At 32.5% G+C, this 21,423-nt stretch overlaps 2 protein-coding genes across 4 annotated transcripts in view; one reads left to right on the top strand and one right to left on the bottom strand.

Annotated features, from left to right (window-relative positions):
- LOC132703789 (sodium channel protein 60E-like) overlaps positions 1-7,481 on the top strand; it is a 192,846-nt gene extending 185,365 nt beyond the window's left edge. For 2 of the 3 annotated variants that reach the window (XM_060673274.1, XM_060673266.1), the window contains exon 32: positions 1,492-3,478. In XM_060673274.1, coding sequence (XP_060529257.1) covers positions 1,492-1,925 — 434 coding nt within the window. In that variant the 3' untranslated portion in view covers positions 1,926-3,478. Of the gene's footprint in view, positions 1-1,491; positions 3,479-6,291 lie in introns of those variants that run through there. The other variant, XR_009619148.1, reaches the window with a different exon arrangement.
- Positions 7,482-8,799: 1,318 nt separating this feature from the next.
- Positions 8,800-21,075, bottom strand: LOC132703804 (post-GPI attachment to proteins factor 6). The gene is made up of 6 exons (XM_060673288.1): positions 20,869-21,075; positions 19,913-20,146; positions 19,612-19,854; positions 17,188-17,856; positions 16,322-16,927; positions 8,800-13,237 (listed from the first exon to the last, which is right to left on the bottom strand). Exons 2-6 carry the CDS (start codon positions 20,124-20,126, stop codon positions 12,573-12,575), a joined length of 2,397 nt encoding a protein of 798 aa, XP_060529271.1. The 5' UTR covers positions 20,127-20,146; positions 20,869-21,075; the 3' UTR covers positions 8,800-12,572.
- Positions 21,076-21,423: the final 348 nt, after the last annotated feature.

Genomic DNA, 21,423 nt, shown 5'->3' with positions numbered 1-21,423 from the left:
AAGAAAATATATCTGAAATGAAAAAATTTTAATAAAAAATATTAACCAGTAAGTTATATATAATATAATATATAAATTATATTGAAAAAAATATTTTTTTTATATATAGTTATATTTCTTAAGTGGCCAACCACTAAATAAACTAAACTTGTGTTCTAGTGGTAAGTAATTTTATAATAGCAATTAATTCTTAAAGTTAACATTTGTCATAAATTGACCCACCTACTTCATGCAGTATTTCTATGCAAATACACATAATAAACTGGAGCAAACCAATATAACTTTTTGCAAAACAATTGACACTAAACCGGAATTGTCATATTAACCATATACTGGGTGAGAGATAAATTCAATTAGATATGTCTAGCCGAAATTACACAAAACTGGGTATCTCACCGAAAACTTTGGTGGTGGAGAATTATATATAATTAATAAAATTTTGGAATTGTACAAACTATGGTTATACCGAAAATTGGTGACCAACTTACTTATTTTAAATGGAGTAGCCTATATACTATTTCATTTTTCAATTCCTTGAAGAATTTCATGCCAAGTGTTCAGAACCTATAGAAGCGATGAAATATCTCGACAATTCCATAACTGATGAATAAACAAAAAAATAAGAACTGTTTAATAATACCAGACGTGGCCCCCTGCTTTATCCCACTGGTCAGGGAGAGGGGGTAACTTTGAAAGCTTAATTAGAAACTCCCATTTTTATTACAGATTCGAATTCTACGCCACAAAATCGTTACGTTTTGTCCAAAGTTCTCTTTTGGATTCTCAGTATATGACGCCGTAATCGTAAAAAACGATTTATCGTATTCATCCAGAAATACCCAGTCAATACAATATAGTCAATGTTATGAATCCGATATAAGTGTAGTGCGGTTCCAACATGCTTTGTGTCCAATTTTGAACTTTACTGCGGAAAGAAACAAATTGGCAAATGCTCCAAAAGATATTGTTCTTCGATTGGTACACTGGCTCATACTTTATGACTCAGAATATTATCATTGTAGGTACACTAAAATCGAATAAGAAGGATATTCCCCTGATTTATTTCCAAATAAAAAAAGACCCGTAAACTCGCCTATTTTTGCTTTTACCAAAACATAGTTGGAATCCATTGTCTCAGACTTCTTAGCCATGAAAGCCTATTACGCCCAATCCACTTTTTTCCTTCTATTTTTCCGTTAAGGAGAAAATCATAACGAAATACTGTAATTATATGGCCTAGGTATTCAATTTTCGACGCTTGATAATATTCAGAAGTAGTGTGTCGTATCCCATTCTTCGAAGAACTTCTTCATTTGTGGTTATTGTGGTCCAGGATATTTTAAGCATTCTCCTGTATGTCCACATTTCAAATGCGTGATCTTATTAAGCATTTTTTTATTAAGCGTTCATGTTTTAAGAATCGACCATATGTAACATTTTACAAACTTTGCTCCTAGCATACCCATATTCAAAATTATTCATTCTTCTCAGGCGAATCCCTTCATCTGACTTCGTCATCAGATGAGGCGAAACCGAAAAGGGGCAGCCTGATTCGTCGGAAACGTGGTGGATCGGTGAAAGTCAAACCCACGTCGATGGCGAGCTCCGGCGGCTGTCACCGGACGCAGTCGGAAAGATGTCCGCACACCTCGGACGTGAGCATCCTGGTGACCGAAGCTTCACCGGACAGTGCCATCAATGTAAAGCCGCCATTACAAAGACAAAGCAGCGAATCGACTGTTGTGCAAGTGCTGGTGCATCGGGAAAGCGAGGAGCACTATCCCGATGAGGAACCCTGCAGGAGCACCGCGATAACGATTCCAGAAGATCGCCCGGTTGATACAGACGTAGTTACGATGGATGATCAAACCGGGAGTGTGGTATTAGATGTATGGAACCGGGACGATGTCGGGAGAAGTAGCTGATTTTAGTTTAATGCATTCGTGACGTACACTGTCGTTGTTGAGATCCGACGTAGGTTGTTGAGTGGGACCTTGGATGTTACTGAAAAAAGAACAACGCTGCACAGGTTGGTCCAAATATTTTTAGGAAAACTGAGACAGGTCATAGCAAAATGCTCGGATTTACTGGACATCCTTGTTTATTTCGGTTGATTAATATCAACGTTAGTTTGGTAAATAGGTAAACAGCAAAATCTCTTTGAACAGAACCCTTTTAAGCAAAGCGTTTGAGTCCAGAATACTGTCTGCACTATTTTGGTTAGACAAGAAAAACACAACTCACACACTCTGGTTTCGGTTACAATTCTTGTTTATTAGTAGAGAAAGAAGTTTAAATTTCTCAAATTTATATATTTTAGTAAAACTGGAATATGAACCTCTTCGTATATTTATTTGGTAAACTCTTAACTCCTGCCTTACACCTAAAAAAATAGGTCTAGATAGATTGAAAAATCAACTCGCAAACAAACGTTCAAATCCTTTATGGCTCGCAAACATTTTGAACAATTGCACTGACCAATCTCCCGAAGTTCGTCGAATTTGGACCACCCTATACAAACTAACAAAAAACAATCTATTTACAACCTCCCAAAAAGTTTACCTAATCGCAATGTAGAACATACATATAGAAGCGAAATAACATGAACCAATCCGCAGATTGTACCTAATATTAAGCGTACAGCGAATTTTTTTATGAAATTGTTAAAAATGGCCGCTTCATGTTCAATTGAGCAGACAATAATTTAAATAGTTTTGTCGTTCCAATTTTAATATGAATAGGGATCATTTACACTTCTATTTATTAATTGAAAACGCGATGTTTCTGGTACACTTAAAACAAAACTCGCTAGTAACATAAACATTCCCGTATCTCTATACCAATCTAGTCATGTTAAGTTGACGTCGCTGCTTTTTTGTTTGTTCCACACATGCACGTGCGTACAAGTTGCTGTTACATACATGCAGATCTACAGGGTTACCAGTTTATTATAGGATACCTTGTGATCCTTATCTTGGAATCCTAAAAAATAGCAAAAAAATAGGGACAAAAGTAGTTTCGATTCACTTATATTTTAAAAATATTTTGTGTAAAATATTTTGTTATATATAAAGGATGTGTGTATTTTTGTGCACAAGTAACAAGATTCATATTTCAAATAGAGCAGCCCGAATATTCACACATTTTTTAATTCAAGGGAACTTATTGTTCATAACATATTTTACTCCCGTCTGTAAAATACCTAATTACCCACCGATCTAGCGTGTGGGAAGCGTCACTTTACCATGTCAGTTTCGTTTCCCATAAATCCAATCCACTTCAGACATTTCCGGGATTTTACCGCACGGAGTTTGGAGCAATCGAATGTTTTCAGAGATATTTCCCACTCTTTGAATTTTGGCGTTTGTCAAAGTCACTCGTTTATTAAAAACTCGCTCCGCTCGTGTCAAATAAACTCGTGAGTCAAATGCCATTTGCCGCACTTGTTGCATAATATACTATTATGTCAAAAGTGACGTTTGCAGGTCTAAATATATATATATATATATATATATATATATATATATATATATATATATATATATATATATATATATATATATATATATATATATATATATATATATATATATATATATATATATATATATATATATATATATATATATTCTCACGTATTGATTCACGGATGGAAAAATGTGATGACACTATATTCCGGGATATCATCCGTTCGCTCGTTGAACTCCGACTGGAATCCTGCATCCGACTGGAATCCTGCAGACGTTTCGCCAAAATCTCACTTGGCATCTTCAATGCTCGAACACTTCGAACACTGAGTGTTCGAAGTGTTTTCGGAGCGCGAGCATTGAAGATGCCAAGTGAGATTTTGGCGAAACGTATGCAGGATTCCAGTCGGATGCAAGATTTGCAGGATTCCAGTCGGATGCAGGATTCCAGTCGGAGTTCAACGAGCGAACGGATGATATCCCGGAATATAGTGTCATCATATATATATATATATATACATATATATATATATATATATATATATATATATATATATATATATATATATATATATATATATATATATATATATATATATATATATATATATATATATATATATATATATATATATATATATATATATATATATATATATATATATATATATATATATATATATATATATATATATATATATATATGTATATATATATATATATATGATGACACTATATTCCGGGATATCATCCGTTCGCTCGTTGAACTCCGACTGGAATCCTGCATCCGACTGGAATCCTGCAAATCTTGCATCCGACTGGAATCCTGCATACGTTTCGCCAAAATCTCACTTGGCATCTTCAATGCTCGCGCTCCGAAAACACTTCGAACACTCAGTGTTCGAAGTGTTCGAGCATTGAAGATGCCAAGTGAGATTTTGGCGAAACGTCTGCAGGATTCCAGTCGGATGCAGGATTCCAGTCGGAGTTCAACGAGCGAACGGATGATATCCCGGAATATAGTGTCATCACATTTTTCCATCCGTGAATCAATACGTGAGAATATATATATATATATATATATATATATATATATATATATATATATATATATATATATATATATATATATATATATATATATATATATATATATATATATATATATATATATATGTATATATATATGTATATATGTATATATATATATATATATATATATATATATATATATATATATATATATATATATATATATATATATATATATATATAATAATAATAATAATAACAATAAGAAGAAGAATAAGAAGAAGAAACAACTTTTATTCGTTTACACAAAATACAATATTATGAGTAAAAGAAAAGTAAAGAAAGAACAAGGGAGAAGAGCAAAATAATAACAGTGACAAGCCTATTAAAAATATGTTGCCTAAGTTTTTGTTTGAAAGCTGAGCTATATTTAAGGTTGATTTCCTTATAGGATTATCTAATTTAGAAGTCTATGTTAATATTTTCAAAATCAATAATAACCAGGCAATTAAAACATCGTTGAGAATTTTTTTTTAATGGAAACATCCCATTTTTATAATTTTATAGCATTTAATAATTCATAAAAGAAGTAACTATCGGCATGGCGGCATGGTTGGCGAAACAATATACGTATATATATCATTTTTTATTTTTGCAAATTTGCTTATAATTTCTCAAAGAAACTTCCACAAGCTACTGTAACACTTTTTACAAAACTTCTGGATTTCTCCTGCGTCCGTTTTTGTTGAGTCGAACTTGCTAACGTTTCGCCAATCATCCTGTTGACTTTTTCAGAGCTCGACTGTTTAACAGTTTCAGTCAAGCTCTGGTGATTGGCGAAACGTAAGTAAGTTCGACTCAACAAAAACCGACGCAGAAAGAATCCAGAAGTTTTAAAAAATATATATCTCTTGTTTAAACAACATTTTTCTAACAAAGACCTAAATAATGCAGAAAATGCTAGTGGTATATATAAACTATTATATAAACACTCTCCTATTTATGAGCTCCGTTTCCCGTATTCAAACAACTACAAATAAACGAAAGGATTCAGTCCTAGAAATCGATAGCTATATTTAAATTTGCAAAAGTCGGTAAGTAAGTCAATATCTCTAGAAAGTTGCTAGGAATTAAAAATTGTTTAAATTTTTAAATTATTTGATTATTTAAAATAAGAAAGTTGCTACTAGTCCACAGAAATATAACAATAATATATAAAAATAAAATAATTTAAAAGTATAAGTGAATCAAAACAATTTTTGCCTTCATATTACAGGTTCCGAGATAAATCCAATAATAAACGAGCCACCCACCTTATACCTTAATCGTATTTGAACTGGTTAATTTCATTCTTCCTAAAAATAATTTGTATGCTATGTAAATAATTGATAAAAATGCTAATGTAAATAAAAATTAAATTTACCGTTTACTTAGTTAGAAAGTACGAATGGGCGAGATGAGATATTCATTTTCAAATTAAACGTCTAAGAAAAGAGCCATTTGGAAACACGATAAAATTTGCCTCTTCAAAAGTGCCGGACTTTTCCGTTACAAGATATATAAAAAATAGGGGGATTTTCACCTTGAATTACCCCTTATCTATAAAAAGAGGGGCAAAGGAAAATCGGCCAGATAAGTTATGGGAAATATGGAGAAATTACACCTTGAGTGCTAGTAGTACCCCAGTAGAATGAACGAAAGAATAAAAGCGCTTCTGCGGTACGGCAATTTTTGTCATTTACAAGTAACTTGGACAACTGAAGAAATTTTAATAGGTTAATGACTTTTTCAGGTGGTCGATGGAAGCATTACTTTAATTAGTCTTTTTATCCATATGCTAAGCGTGCGAAGTACTGTATCTCAGAAATTATTTGAAATAAGATCGTGGGAAATATTTTCAAATTTCTAAGACAGCCATCTTAACTTTATAAATTGATTTTTCACTGTAATGCACCTAGTAAATGTACCAAAAAAATGTATGTCTTTCAAAGTTAAAATGTAGTTTGTTTTTTACACTTTTTCACCCATATATTATGATAATGTGGTGGGAGTGTTATTTGTTTAAATAAACAGGTGTTGCAAAGCTGAAATCATTGTAACAAACTTGGCCTTGTTGGAAACAGCAGTTATTGCTTATCTAGTAATAAAAAATTAAATGCAATATTATGACCTTTTTCATAAAAATCTCGTGAGTAGCCTAATGAAAAAAATGTATCTCCATATACCTCCATATACGATAAAAAAAAATTTTTGTTTTCATATAATTCTAAAAAAAACGCATTTACACCAGTATTTATTGTTATTTTTCAATATTCAATGATAAAATTCTATAATTATACATTTTTTTGTTTACTGAAGTTGAAAACTGCCAATATAGCAAAAATTTCTCACTAAAAGCTGATTTAAGCCATTATCGTTTGTAAGAAGCATTTTAAAGGTTTTAACGCCTTACTACTGGTGTTTACAAAAACAAAACAAAACAACTGCCTGTATAAGTAGAATTTTAGTATTTGTTGGAAAGGCGATTTTATGCATTTGTTTTCCCTTTCTGGTCTACTGTTTATATTCTGCCTTGCATTTTAATTAATATGCGCATACGCGTTTTTTCTTAGATCTCCACCAAGAATACATTACTAAAATTATAAAATGTAATCACTGAATCTTGAAACATAGAGGCTTTTTTAAATTTTATAAATCAAAATTTACTTTCTTCCATGTTTTAGGCTAGGACCAAGATATCGAGATACTATTTCCACTAGCTTACTATAATTTATCATTTCACAAATTTTTTATTAAAAAAAAACTTATTTTTGCATGTGGGATAAGATTCGTTTGATGAATTAATAAATTATTTTTTAAACGAGAGCAAGTTTGTTCGTAAGTTCCAGCTGTTTATTTAGAAAAGTAGATGAATCAACCTCCCCACCACTTTGTTTTATAAAAAGGTGAAAAAGTGTTAAAAAAAACAACTTCGCTTTGAAACTAGCTAGATTTCCAATAGAAATAATTTAAAAAATGCAAAATGGCGGTTATGCCACTTCGCGACCACCTGGACAAAATTTTCTAATATCTTCTTTTCCGCTGAAGCCTTGATGACATTCATTTATCCTTAAATTATCTGCAAAGGATTTTGAAAGCTTTGCAGGTCGACTAAGTCAGCTTCACAGTCTGTCTTCGTGTCGAAATGAAAAGCTTTTTGCGACTTAACTAAAATTAGGGTCGAGTTGTATTTACTACATGCAATATGCTGAAATATTTCCTATTGCCTATCATTCTGAATTATTAAACGGTCATCAGTCCTGTTTCATCGCGGAGTTAGTCAAACGTGAATGGCAAAAAAAGAAGGAACTGAGTATCAAATTATAACCGAGAGAATAATATATCTAAGACAATCATAATACCTCAAAGGCTGAGAAAGGTAGGTCGTTAGTGACTTAACTAATTCTCTGTGTTTGACTGATGTCGGAACACGTTATTATTTCGAATGATTTAGGTCCATTGGTTTCGTTTTTAATGTAAACTGTATGTATATATAATGTCTGTACTATTTTGCTTGTATAAAAAAATGCATTTGCACCACAATCTAAATTTTCAAGTAGTACACCAAGTGGCGGATTTCGAAATTTCCTTAATGACTTTGATAATTTGTTAAGAGTTGTCAGCTACGCTGAATTTACTTAAGTTAATTTTTAGTTAGTTAAATTCGTATAAGAAAATTTTGTAAAATACTGACTCAAAAGAAAGTCTTCAATTTAGCTTTCGATAGCGGTGATTTGATTACACAAATTTGTTACACTCAAATATTACCCCGATACAAGCAAAATGATTAGAGAAACTATTTGCGTTGTTTCGAAAATATTAATATAATTAAATTATAGAATTTTAAAGCAGTCAATTACAATTTTGAAAGGGACAGACGCCCAAAATGATATTAAAACATACTTGGGAGTAGTCGCCTTCAAGTAAGTGTTCAATATTTTCAATTATGTCAACTATTTTAACCATGACATATCTCATGTTGTCAGTAATGTCGCATCAACTTTCAGAATTCTAACTTGAAGGTGAATTGAATAGAAGATAATAGTTTTACAAATACTATTTAATTGTACAATAATTATAAAAACTCAAAATTTAAATATTGTATTAATACGAATAAAGCCTATTAAGTTACGAATTTGTTGGGTTTTAATTACTATGTATATATATATATATATATATATATATATATATATATATATATATATATATATATATATATATATATATATATATATATATATATATATATATATATATATATATATATAGTGTAAAGCTTGAGTTGGCCAAAGTATGAAATATGTTCAACAAAATGATTATCAATGTACACTTAAATTGCACTTACATATGCACAACCCACAGTCATAAGCAATTTGTCTACCATATTAATAAATTACATATTTTCTAAACTAAAAATGTACTGAACAACTTTAAAAATCATCCAAATGATTTGAAAATCGAATGTATAACAACAAAACCGCTTTGATATAACAACAACTTCAAAATAAACATTCACTTAGTTGCGCTTTTTGGTACAATTTCCTAATAACATCAAAAGACACTTTAAGGCGGCCTTTCCAACAAAGAAGGAAAACCAGAGAAATTTAAACGACAAAAATTACGGTACCAAAACTTCCATATAAGGAAACAATCAAGTCTCAAGTATCAGCTAACAAACTAACAAACAAATATGAATAACTTTTTAAATTGTTCTAAAACCGCATCGACTGGGTTCAGTGATTTTACTACACTTAAATAATTCCTTTCAGTTATTCCCATAAAAAAAATTTCATTTTAGTTCGGTAAAAATCAATGACGGCCTTAAAAAATAATTATGTTACAATTGTATACCGCAATTTATGAACATAGCTTACAGAATACAAATATTGGTTTGGTGTAATATTTCTGATCACATTTAATCACAGCAAGATAACGGTAACAGTGGTAGGTCTTAGACTACTGGAGTTATGTTTGAACTACTTATAAAATTTAGCTATTTAACATGTATTTGCTGTTGTTTCTGATATTAACCCATACCTTAATTGATTACAGAGCCATCATTTGTTGTCAGACTGAGGTGAAAAAAAGGTTCAAGTTCTTATCAGACTTAACTTGTGTCTATTTTTTAGTTCATTAATCAAATATTCGATCTCAGTTTATACAATAGTCGCCATGGCGGGTGAGCTTGTACTTATTTATATACATTCTGCAACACATCTTTACCACACATACCTAAAGCATAAGGTTGAATATATAAAATAAAGTGGACGATTTAGTATATGTTGCTTTTTTTGTTGCGTTTGTTTTATCGATCGTTTGTTTTATAGATTAACTCTGTCTGAGCTTGTCGACTGCTTAGAAAAAAGTGACGTTGAAAGCTACAGATGGGGCTGATATGGACAGTGAACTGTCTAATGACAATCATGAAAGTATTTCCCACTTAGGCTTAGGTGATGAGGAAGCATATTACGATGCTATTCTTGTTCATACCAACAAAGATCCTGATGATGATATACCACTTGCAGAATTATTTCGTGGTGCATCTTACAACTTTCGAGTAAATTCCAACAAACCCCCACCTCCGAAGAGAAGTAAATGCTCGACTCAAAATTTACTTTTGAATATTCAGCAGAACTGTAGTTGCAAAACTCCTGATCCTAAAAACAATATTTTGAACATGACAAGAAGCGAATTACTCGTCATTTTTGGAGGTCTTCTAGTGTCTGGATACGGTAAATATCCAAAGAAACGCCTATACTAGTCAAATGAAAGCAATGTGCCAAAAATGGGCAATATGCTCTAATAATGAATATCTGTTGAGTTTTGATATATACATTGGGAAAAAATAATTCTCAAAAGCAAACAAATTCATTTGGTTTAGGTGGTCCTGTGGTATTGAACACGCTTGAATTGGCTGAAATTCCTCGAAATCAAGAATTATTTTGCTTCTATGTTACTAGGCCACCTTTCTGTGTGAGGATACTGTGCCACAGGTACTATTAGAGCTAACAGATTAAAGGATTATCCACTAAAAATTGGTCAAAAAAGTCTATCAAAGAAGAACGCGGAATGCATTCTTTTTCGTGTACTGGAAAGACAATAAAGTTGTTACAGCAGCATCCAACTTCGAATCTACTACGTTACTGTCGCGGCAATAAATTAAAAAATCTCAATCCCCGCCCCCTCCCAACCTAAAATTTTTGAAAGTCGCAATACAGATATGGGAGGAGTTGACAAGCTAGACGGTTGGTCAATATTCTACTTTTTCGAACCGTAAATTCTTCAAACAAAATGTCTAATGCCTTCTTGAAATTGAGAAGATACGTTGCTTTTAGTCTGTTGAAGACGAACGGCCAGAAATCTAATAAAGGACAAATTGCACCATGAATTATTTACCGGAGTATTCCGAAAATGAAAGAAGATGTGCAGTTTTCCGTGAGAAAGTAAAGTTTGTTTCTATTAAATGCCAAAAAGGTTACATCCTAAAAACTGTTTTCTACAATACCATACCATACCCCATAGACAGCAACAGAAATTGTTGGAAATAATTTGAAAATGCCTAGAACGGCCGCTAGAGACAGCTAGTGCGAATAAGAAATGACATTTTCACGAAATTTTGGATCATAATCTTAACTTTAGCGAATTTCTATTTTTCTTTACCAATTTCTTATATGTACTAAAACAGAGTAATGGGGGATGGCTAGATATATTTTTATTTAAATGTTTATAACTCCGAATGGGGTTATAGGAATATTTTACCTTGCAGAACGTAGATGTATTTAATACTAGACCCTGGGGAGCATTTGCGCATTTTTTCAAAAATTCCAACAGTATGTGTAATTTCAGCTAATATTAGAGAGGAATAAAAATTTAAAAACTCAGCGAAAACCGCACCTTGGTATTTTTTTAATCTAAGACATTTGCAAAAAGTGTAATTAATAGTAAATGATACGCCATTGTCTATCTAATTTTTAGATGTAGTGTCAGTAATGTCCTTGGCTATGACTATTCTAAAAAAATATAAGAAATAAATGACTAATTCACTTTGATGTCGATAATACTAGTTGAATATTATGTAAAATGCTATAATTAACGCCAAAACAAGTAGGCGATTGAAAATGGTGATTTTGAAGTCTGCGGCAAGAATAGAACATTTAATGCTTAGGTTTCGCACCTTGAAGAAAGTTTTGCGAAATGATTCACAGTGTATCCTAATTACATCAACTAATAAAGGCATTTAGAAATCAAATCATCCAAATAAATCAATGATCAAAATTGTAATTTTGACGCTTAATTCATATGACATTAAATAAATTACCTGTTTGGTTCTCATATTTTCTAAGAATTGGTATACTCACCCTTTCAAAAATAAAGTAGTTGAGAAATTAAAAAAAAAAAACGCGGAATTAAACTAACCTTAACCACCACATAATTTTAGCAGACAGGGCAAAACATACGAAGACTATCATGACACTATATTTAACACCTTTACCCTAGGCAAAATTTTGTAAAAATCTCATTTTCTTATTCGTCACAGAAGTTGCGACATCTGGCGGCCGTTCTAAGAGATTAAAAATAATTGGCATCGATTTTCTTTGGGCTCTTCGGAAATATTTTTTACTCGCAGACAATACGGCCAAAAGAGCTATTCTTAGTGGGACAGCTGTTACCTATCAATTTCAAAGTATATTTATATACTTTTGGAATTTAATATTGACAAAATTTTGAAAATTGTTGCAGATGTTTTAGAATCACAAAGGTAGTGCCTTGTATAGCTTTTGAATTTCTTATATTGGACCAAGTTGACAATGCCACATGTAATTAATTAATGAGTTTAATACAACCAAGTAGATCAAATGTAACTCAGAATAGAAATGAACCTGTGATTCGAGTTCAGCTAAATATAAATTAGAGGAACCAAACAATTTTTTTTTCGCCTTCCTTCCTTCCTCCTACAACTATATCACTATCATAAATTGTCAACGTGTATAAAATATATATAGCTATCCATTCTGAAAAAGAAGTAACACTAATTTAAAGTAACACTTCTACTTGGAACGTGTTCCGCTTTGGCAGCAACAGCATCGTGGCGACGGCCATCATAATATGCCACAAACTGTGCAAATATTTATAGTTGTTTTCCGTCTGCAGCAGCCCAAAAATGATCAATCCGAACAACACAGATAAAATGCCCAGTGGCATTTTAATCCTCAGATAAATTTTATCAATGAACCTCTGCTTGAACTTCCAATATTTCTGGAACCAGTTCACGCCGATAATGATGATCCCCAGGCAAGTGGGTATGAGGAATATCCAAACTGCTAATTTGTTGAGGGTCACGAAAAATGCGATCACGATAGACCCGGCCACTTGCAATACGGACAACCACGTCGGATTTAAGTCGGCTATGGCCAATAAAGTAAGCCACATGGAATACAGTGCCGAGAAAAAATCGGCAAATTGCAGCGTACTTAATCGCGTAACACACACGCTCAAAATATTTTCGCCCGCGTCGCAAGCGTGATACAGAGACGAAAAGATAAATACTGAAAAGTAGGAAAGAGCTTCTACATAATACTTTCGTTTAAATGCCACATATGTCGAAGGCAGGAACAGTAAATTGCTAAACACAAGGAGCAGAAATCCAATAACCACAAGGTAGTATGGTGTAGCTAATGATCCGTCTGAACAATCAAAACCTGAAAATAGAAATGACAAATTATTTAAAAAAATAAAACTTCGGAAGTCATAAAATTAATCAATTAATCAATAACTACCGACAGGTCACTTAATTGAAAAAAAATCCATTCAATTTAATGAGGCCAAATTTGTGATTGTCGAACACCCACGTAAATTATTAATCACTGGAACACTGGTGGTTCTTGATTCTACTTGATTAACTTTTGAAAAATATCAAAGCACCTGAGTTCTAGCCTCACAACTAATTTACAAATACAGAGTGTTATTGAAATTACATCATATAATAACCCCGCCGTAATACCGAATCGATATTTTCTTCGGTCAAAATCAGATAAAAAGGACTATTTTTTCCTAGAATGACGATTCCCCAATTAGTTCACCGATGGTAACGGAGATAAACGTAAATAAACATGCCCCTTTTACTATTAAATACTATTAAATACTATTAAATTAATGTTTACATGTTACTTTTTAACATTTGACCAGCATATTCTACCTGCATAACCGACAATAAAGCATGATTAGTGGTGTTGTTATCATTTTTGGGGTGTGCGGTTTGTGGAAAGTGAAGCAAGAGCAGCATCTTAGGAAAAAATCAATTTTTTTCGTATTTAAAGTGTAATATAAAAGCCGGAGTTTCATGGAAGGCAAAGTGTTATTAAATGTAACAAGTAATTTGAAATGGGTCTACTACAGGAATCGATAAGTTAAAAGACATATTTACAGTATGCTTTTAATCTAGCAAAATTAAAAGCACTCCATATGAAATTCAGGATCAATTAAATATTGCAAAAGGCCTAGATACATTAACCGCATTGCTTGCAGTAGTAAAGTAATAAGTTGCAACTTTATAGAGTGAACTTTTTTTGTAGAGTGAACACACAAATGAAAATAAATAAGAACTAAAAGTTCAGATTTTCACGAAATTATCTATTTTGACATGACAATTGTTTCGACAACACCGTGTCTTTATCAAATGTCATTTGACATCAGTTGACATTTGACAAAGACACGGTGTTGTCAAAACAATTGTCATGTCAAAATATATAATTTCGTGAAAGTCTGAATTTTTAGTTCTTATTTATTTTGATAAATGGATTTTCATCAAGTAAAAGCCACCTCAGTTCATCACATAAATGGTATCATTGTGCTTTGCTATACCCTAAATCGCGGTAAACTCCGATACAATGAACTGCAACGCACGTCGTGAAATACATAATTAGGGGATTCCCCCGGCGACTCGGGGATTTTGCGTGTTGCACGTTGTCGATTATTGTTTGTGTGTATTTACATGCTATCAGGTTAAGTGCGGATAAGTACGTTTAAATGTGAGGTTTTACACAACAAACACGTCGCAAGAAAGAAATGTTTGAATTAAAGAAAAAAGGGTGAACTTCTAGAATTCCTGAGTAAAGGTGACTTTGTGGGTCTGCTTGCTAAAAAATATGGAATAGCCATGTCAATCGTATGTACAATAACAAAGAAAATGGCGCCGATACTAAAGAGATTATCACAAACATTTAGAGGTTCAGAAAAAAACAAAGACATTAAAAGTGTCTAGCTGTTCTAATATGGAAAGAGATTTATAAAAATGTTCTAAACTTGAAAGAAAGATACCGGTGAGTGGGCTGATTTTACAAAAAGCAATTGATGTGAAAATTTAATAAAATTATGACCTAAGTGTAATGTTGCAAAACATATACTTTAAGGGATGCAGTTTCAAATTTGGCTTTGGCCTGGAATATGCTAAAACCAAATGTTATAGAGAAATGTTGGAGAAATATTTTAACAATCAACTTGGATGATGAAGAGAACAATGTCCCCTTAAGTGTTTTAAAAGTATGATTACTTAATGATGAAGCACACAATGCTAACCAGAGTTTTATAGACCTCTTACAAAATATTAATGCAAATGTAAGTAAAATTAAAAGATGACTATGACAATACTATGTCAAATATAGAAGACAAGCTCATTTCATCAAGCCAAGCTATGCAATCTGTTAATGACCTTATCAGCTTGTAGAAATCAACCCAAAGAAAAAGTTTAAACCGCCTAAACTAACGCCATTTTTCATGCATGTTCCATAAAAATATCACATAAACATATTTTAAATACTTTTTGGTTTAATATTTTTTCCATAAACCTTAGTATGCATTTAAATATAATAGTACTTTATGTTGTTTGTTCCTTTTTCAGAATATATATGTATTATTTTTTTGATTTTATCTTTAATCTCAAACCCCGCAAATGTGAACGCCCCCGAAATAGTAAAATTGCTTTACCACAATATGTTCACTAAATCGCGACTTCACTGTATTCAGATTCCCCAAATCGCTAAGTATCATTGTCGGGTATTCCTTAAGGTTCTAGGTAAATCGGACATCACAAACAGATAATAATTTATTATTAAATAATGATAGATAACGCTCTACAATTACAAAGATATTATTTAAAATATTTTTTGACTAGACAATTAAGAAGTGGTCAATTGACCAGCCCTAACACGAGGTACACTGCAAGAATAAAAATTTTACATCAAAAATTATTATTAGGATAATATTATTATTTAATATTTCTTGAGTGACATTCATCAACAGAGCAATTTGTTTTGTGTTTGGATTTGAAATCGATAAGCTTTTATTGAACTTTGTGATGAATCCATAAATGAATGGTGAACTACACCAAACGAGTTTTTTAAAACAATATCAACATAAAAAATGCAACGCAGACATGAACCTCGTATGAAAACATATTACTTCCAACCTATGGTAATATTTTTTTCCGCCAGAGGTCTCATTAAATTGTGAACTCGACAATAAGGATTACAAGCAGCCCACTGTTGGTAAATTATCGCAACCTGTTTGCCGTAAATATTTCACGTTAATTTCGATAAATAAGCTGCAAAGGCTGTTTTACACAAGGATTCCATTCCGAGAGATATTGTTCATTAAATTATATAATGTCATTTCAATAACACCTTGTATAAACTGAAGACAATAATTGAATTGTCCTTTCACAGTTAGTGAGGAGGACCATAACAGTGCCACAACTAAACATCTAAAAGAAAAAACGTATAACTTACCTCTGTAACTATTAGTGCAGTAGCAAGTGGAGTACACCGTGCCCTCCGAGATCATAAACACACAACGTCCGTTCCTCCCGCAATCTCCATAGTAACATGGACGGGAACTGACGTCAAAAACGACGCTGGCATTGTGGATATCCGAGTTCTTTTTACATGGACCATCGCAATTGCAACTCGAACATTCATCCATTGCGATAACGGTTGAACTACAGTTTCTCATGCAATTTTCATATTCCCCTTCATTCGAATTGATAGAAATCAATTCGCACTGATCGGTGCACAAACTGTAGTCACTCTGACAGGAATCGGAACAATTACAGGGATCGCACTCACCACTGAACAGTTTGAACGAGGCGTACCAAACACCATATTCCGGATATGGTATCAGTATGGTTGAATTGGATGTACTACTGTTGAGAAGTAATTGCGACTGAGACGTTTCGCTGCTAGACACGCAAAGATTAGGCCAAGTGGGTACCGCGATGGAGCCGTGATTAATACAAGCGACGACTATGTCTTCTCCTGGATCATTGCTATATCTCAGAAACTTGCCGGCTTTAGTTATTGTTGGTCTGAAAGCTAGTATATACTGTAGTGTTCCACCTGCAAAATTCATTAATTCTTATAGAATGTCCACCCTAAAACTAGCAAAATTCCCTCCCATTCCCACTCCAAGCGTTGTCTGTCCAGTATCAATTTCAATTTCAATTAATTTGATGCTAAATTTTGGGCTGTGCCAGATATTTGACTTTTTAGCTCTTAATTAGGGAAATAATTTTGTCAATGTTATTATTAGTATCGATTACAGCAATAAAGATATTTAATATTATTTATGAAAAAAAATTATTGTGAACAATTCTTACCAATGTCGTGTCCTTCGAGCAATTTGAACTTCAAAACGGAAAAATGGTCGCTTGATACGTTAATCGGGACAAGAACTTTGGAATTGAACTCGTCCTCCAACTCGAATGAGAACAAAAAACTTTCAGAACTGGACTCCCTAACCAAATAATGTAGTTTATAAGGTTGCGTTTCAGTCAGATTACTACTATAATAAGTTCTGATAACTGTGGTTGTATTCAAGATGATGTCGTCATTTTCCAGTAACCGGGAATGCAAATATATTTGACTAGAAAAGTATTTTATCATAAAATTGAACTCTAGGTCGGCAGGAATGCCGCCAGGTGTAGCGATCGTCATGTAATGCCAGGACTCCGGTTCAGTTCGCAACTTTAGATTGTACGCGGAGTCATTGCTAAAAATAGCTTTTTCTATCAAATAACTGTCGGGTGTAGGAGGTTTTTTTGCTTGGATCCAGATGTTCACCGACTTAACATATTTGGAAACTATAAAATTGTCTATATATATCGATGCGTGATCAATTCCCTCCGGAATGTAGAATTTAAAATGGCGGGTGCCCGTTTGATTTAGGGTTACATCCACATATTGGTTTTCTGCTATTATTGTGGGATTAGGAGCTTGTTTTACGTGAAGCACGGTTTCAACCGAAGCGTAACATGATTGACCCAAACCTAGAAAAGTAAACAACAGGTTTTCATACAATATCGAATTTATAAGGCAAATTTTATTCAGAGGAAGACAGGCAGATGGGATTTCTTTGTCGTACACATTAATATCATACACATGATATGTTTTGACTATTTTTAATTTTCATATTTGGTACTGGAGTGTCCCTAAGGAAAAGTGCCATTTATTTTGTCCCCAAACTTGGTCTTTAGGGAGATATTTTTTATTTATGGAAAAAAATTATAATTTTTAACAGTTCTGAATAAAAAAAAAACCCTTGTTTGGAGTAAAAGATAGCTGGTGCTGGAGCTACTTGAGGTTTTAGCAAGACATAATAAATTATAGTAACTTGACAAGGAACTATCGCAGAGAATAATAACTGTTTCAGCAACAATTATGACGTAAAAATATTGTAAATTTTTGATATTTTTGAAAATATTGTCAGCAGTAACTTTTATGAGGCGATCAAAAGTGTTTATGGCCTATATTTCATTTAGCTAACTTAGACCGTTTCCGAAATAATAATAAAAAAACTTTTTTAGGGCCCCTTTTAAACATTTTCACTTTTCAAACACACAAAAAATTGCATATTGCACCTTTTGCACGCAGAGTCCCATTCAAGTGTAGTTCGATCTCCCTGGGTACAAAAAAAAAGTACCAAGGAAACACTGCTAGCTTCAGTTTCTTAATTCAAGAGTTATAAATAATTATAGGTGGTCATAAAACTGTGCTTTCTAGAAATGTGAAAATTATAATTTTCAATATGTTCAAAAGCTCTTGACCATAAAAAAACTCAAAATTCAACAAGTTGCAAAAATTGTTGAAATATGCTCGAATATGACTGGAATTCGAAAGTCAACAGTGGATTGTGAAAAATAGAGTAAGTGCATGGAATTAAAATAAAAGAAGCAGCTGATAGCATGCTGTAGTAGCACACTGTAGAGAGAGAAATATTTATTACAACTTATCTATTCGCACATTGGTTTTACTTCTATATAAGGCTTTATTTTTTTTCTCATGTTTAATTATTATATTGACTAAACTCGTCTTTCTACTGTGCGCAAATTAGTGTGACCTAATTTAAGAACAATTGGAGGTGTAGGTCTTAAAAACAAACATTCAAAATTTTTAAAAATTAGCTTTGCAATTTATGTTTTTAAGAAACGAAATATAATTTGCGATTTAGTTAGTGCAAGTTTATTTTGTCTCCGGTATATCCAAATTAATACTGAATAATGACCAAGACACTTAAATGTATAGCTGATTTGCGCTTTGTCAAGTACAAGTATTAAGCTTTCAGTGGTAAGTTAACATGTGAAAGTGGTATTAAGAAATAGTTCTTTTACACTTTTGCAAGTACAAGTTTTAAGTGCTGAGTATTGATAGATCAGGTTTTATTTGGCTGCTTCTTCGTACTGGCCTTGGCATTACTCACTTGTAGAATCAGTTTACAAATTGACAACTAAGTACACACATGCACATGTTATTAATCAAAGTGGAAATGGAGTTAGTCATGTTGCAATCTTGAATGAATTGAATAAATAGCTTCAGAATCTTCATTCTATTTGCTCTGATACACTGAGGATAGCTTTTGCAAACCATGTTCAATTAAAATTTTTTTAATTTATTTATTTTCAGCTTCAAAGTTATTCGAGAGACCATGTTTAAATAAACATTTCATAACTCCTAACTTTTTGAGATAAATCAAATTCTGTAGAATTGTTCTTGAGTGTTAAATGTTAAAAATATAAATAACTTACCTTGTTGTGTCAGAGCTCGGTAGCGTGGATCAGAATAAGACAAAAAGCTAGCAACATAATAAATTCCCGGGTCTGGAGCACTAATGTTAATATAATGTTCCTTTCTGTTTGTAAAAAACTCCAAATTGTATATTTCTGGACGGGTGATGTTCTTAAAGTCATCCGGAAATGGAGACCCATCTGGATTTATTACTGGAGGTGAACCATACTTCATATATAGTGAAACATTTCTTGTAGAACAACCTGAAATGAACATAGGGGATACAAAAATGGTTATGTTAACAACAGAAATTAAACTTACCAAAAACGGATAGATCCTGTTCTGAAGCAGTGAATCTGAATGACGCAAAAACAGTATTTTCAGGGACCCGAAAATTATTTACTACAGCATCTAAATATGATTCATAGGTTTCTAGACTGGCTGTTTGACTTCTTGCTATGACGCGCAAATTTTCACTTTGCAAAGTTGGAGTGGAACATAGTAGAAGGAATTGAATCAAATATAAAGAAAGCATGGTTTTAAACTAATCGGTAACTGAAATACAAAACAGCTTTTATGTAGTATTTGTAACAATCTACATGCTGTCAACAATTTCATCTATCTATTTTTGAAAAACAAATTTCAACAAAATATCTGGAGCACTTGTAATGAAAATCAGAAAAATTCGTTTTTTTAATCAACACCCTGTATATTGTGAATGCCGACTTACATGCTTTTTCTTAAAAATCACTCAAGGAATCATACTCATCAAATACATACTTATCAAACATCCTGTATTATTCCACCATATTATGCTATACAAATGTTTAGTTACTAACTTTACAGCACATTGTTTACATCATAGTAATCCATTATAACGGATTAACAGTAACTGCGCAAATACGTTTGCAATGAAAATTTTACGGGTGCCAGATATGAAATAACCTCCAAGTCGGTTGAATTTCTGATAAATTGTTTTATGGATTAGATATAGATAAGCGTAATTAAAAAAAATAAATAAATAAAAAATACAATTTATCTATTTGATGGTGCTACTATTTCTCATTGAAATTAGTAAAAAAAATGTAATAATGAAGTTTCCTCAGTCAATTGCTTTCAACTTTATAAAGAAAAAACGTAATTAAACCTTATCGGATAGCTAGTTATTAAAAGCGTTGAAAAAACGAACACTAATAGGCCCACACAATCGAGTTCCACTTGAATTGCACACTTAAAATATGGAGAAAACATTTTAATTCCAACTAAGTGTATCTTACCCATAACTCCACATTGTGTAGCTACTTAAGCATGTCAGAAAATGAAATGTGGGCAAGTCCATAACAACCGCATTATAATTTTAATTTACTTCACGAAATGGCCGAATAACAAACACCAATTCGATACAAACAAGTAACAAAACTAAAACCAATCTGTCAAAGACAGCTGACCGGCACATTCTATGCGAAGCGCGTTCGGAAATAGCTAAAATTTCATTACGCCTAGACGCTGCTAATTGAACAACAAAGCATACATGTTTGTTATCGTACGTGCAGTTGCTCGAACAGAAAATCGGAGGCCGCAGAATAAGGACGGTAAACGCCAGTATAGACCTGGCAGCGACGTCACCTATCCTGTTATAGGAGGATCAAATAGTTTAGCATTTTGATGCTTTCATTTCACTTGGAGGATAAATTTATGTAACATGCTCTAAGTAATATCACATCTTTAAATTGAGTGATCTGACATGTCACACAACTGTCTGAATGATCATTAAATGATATGACTTTGCACTAGACTTGTATGTATGAATTGCTTTGGGACTTGAGATTTTA

Source organism: Cylas formicarius, unplaced genomic scaffold, assembly GCF_029955315.1.
Source record: "Cylas formicarius isolate icCylForm1 unplaced genomic scaffold, icCylForm1.1 PGA_scaffold_10__41_contigs__length_53128322, whole genome shotgun sequence".
NCBI lineage: Eukaryota > Metazoa > Arthropoda > Insecta > Coleoptera > Brentidae > Cylas > Cylas formicarius.
Note: the sequence above shows the minus strand (reverse complement) of the source record. Positions and strands in the feature narration are given on the sequence as shown.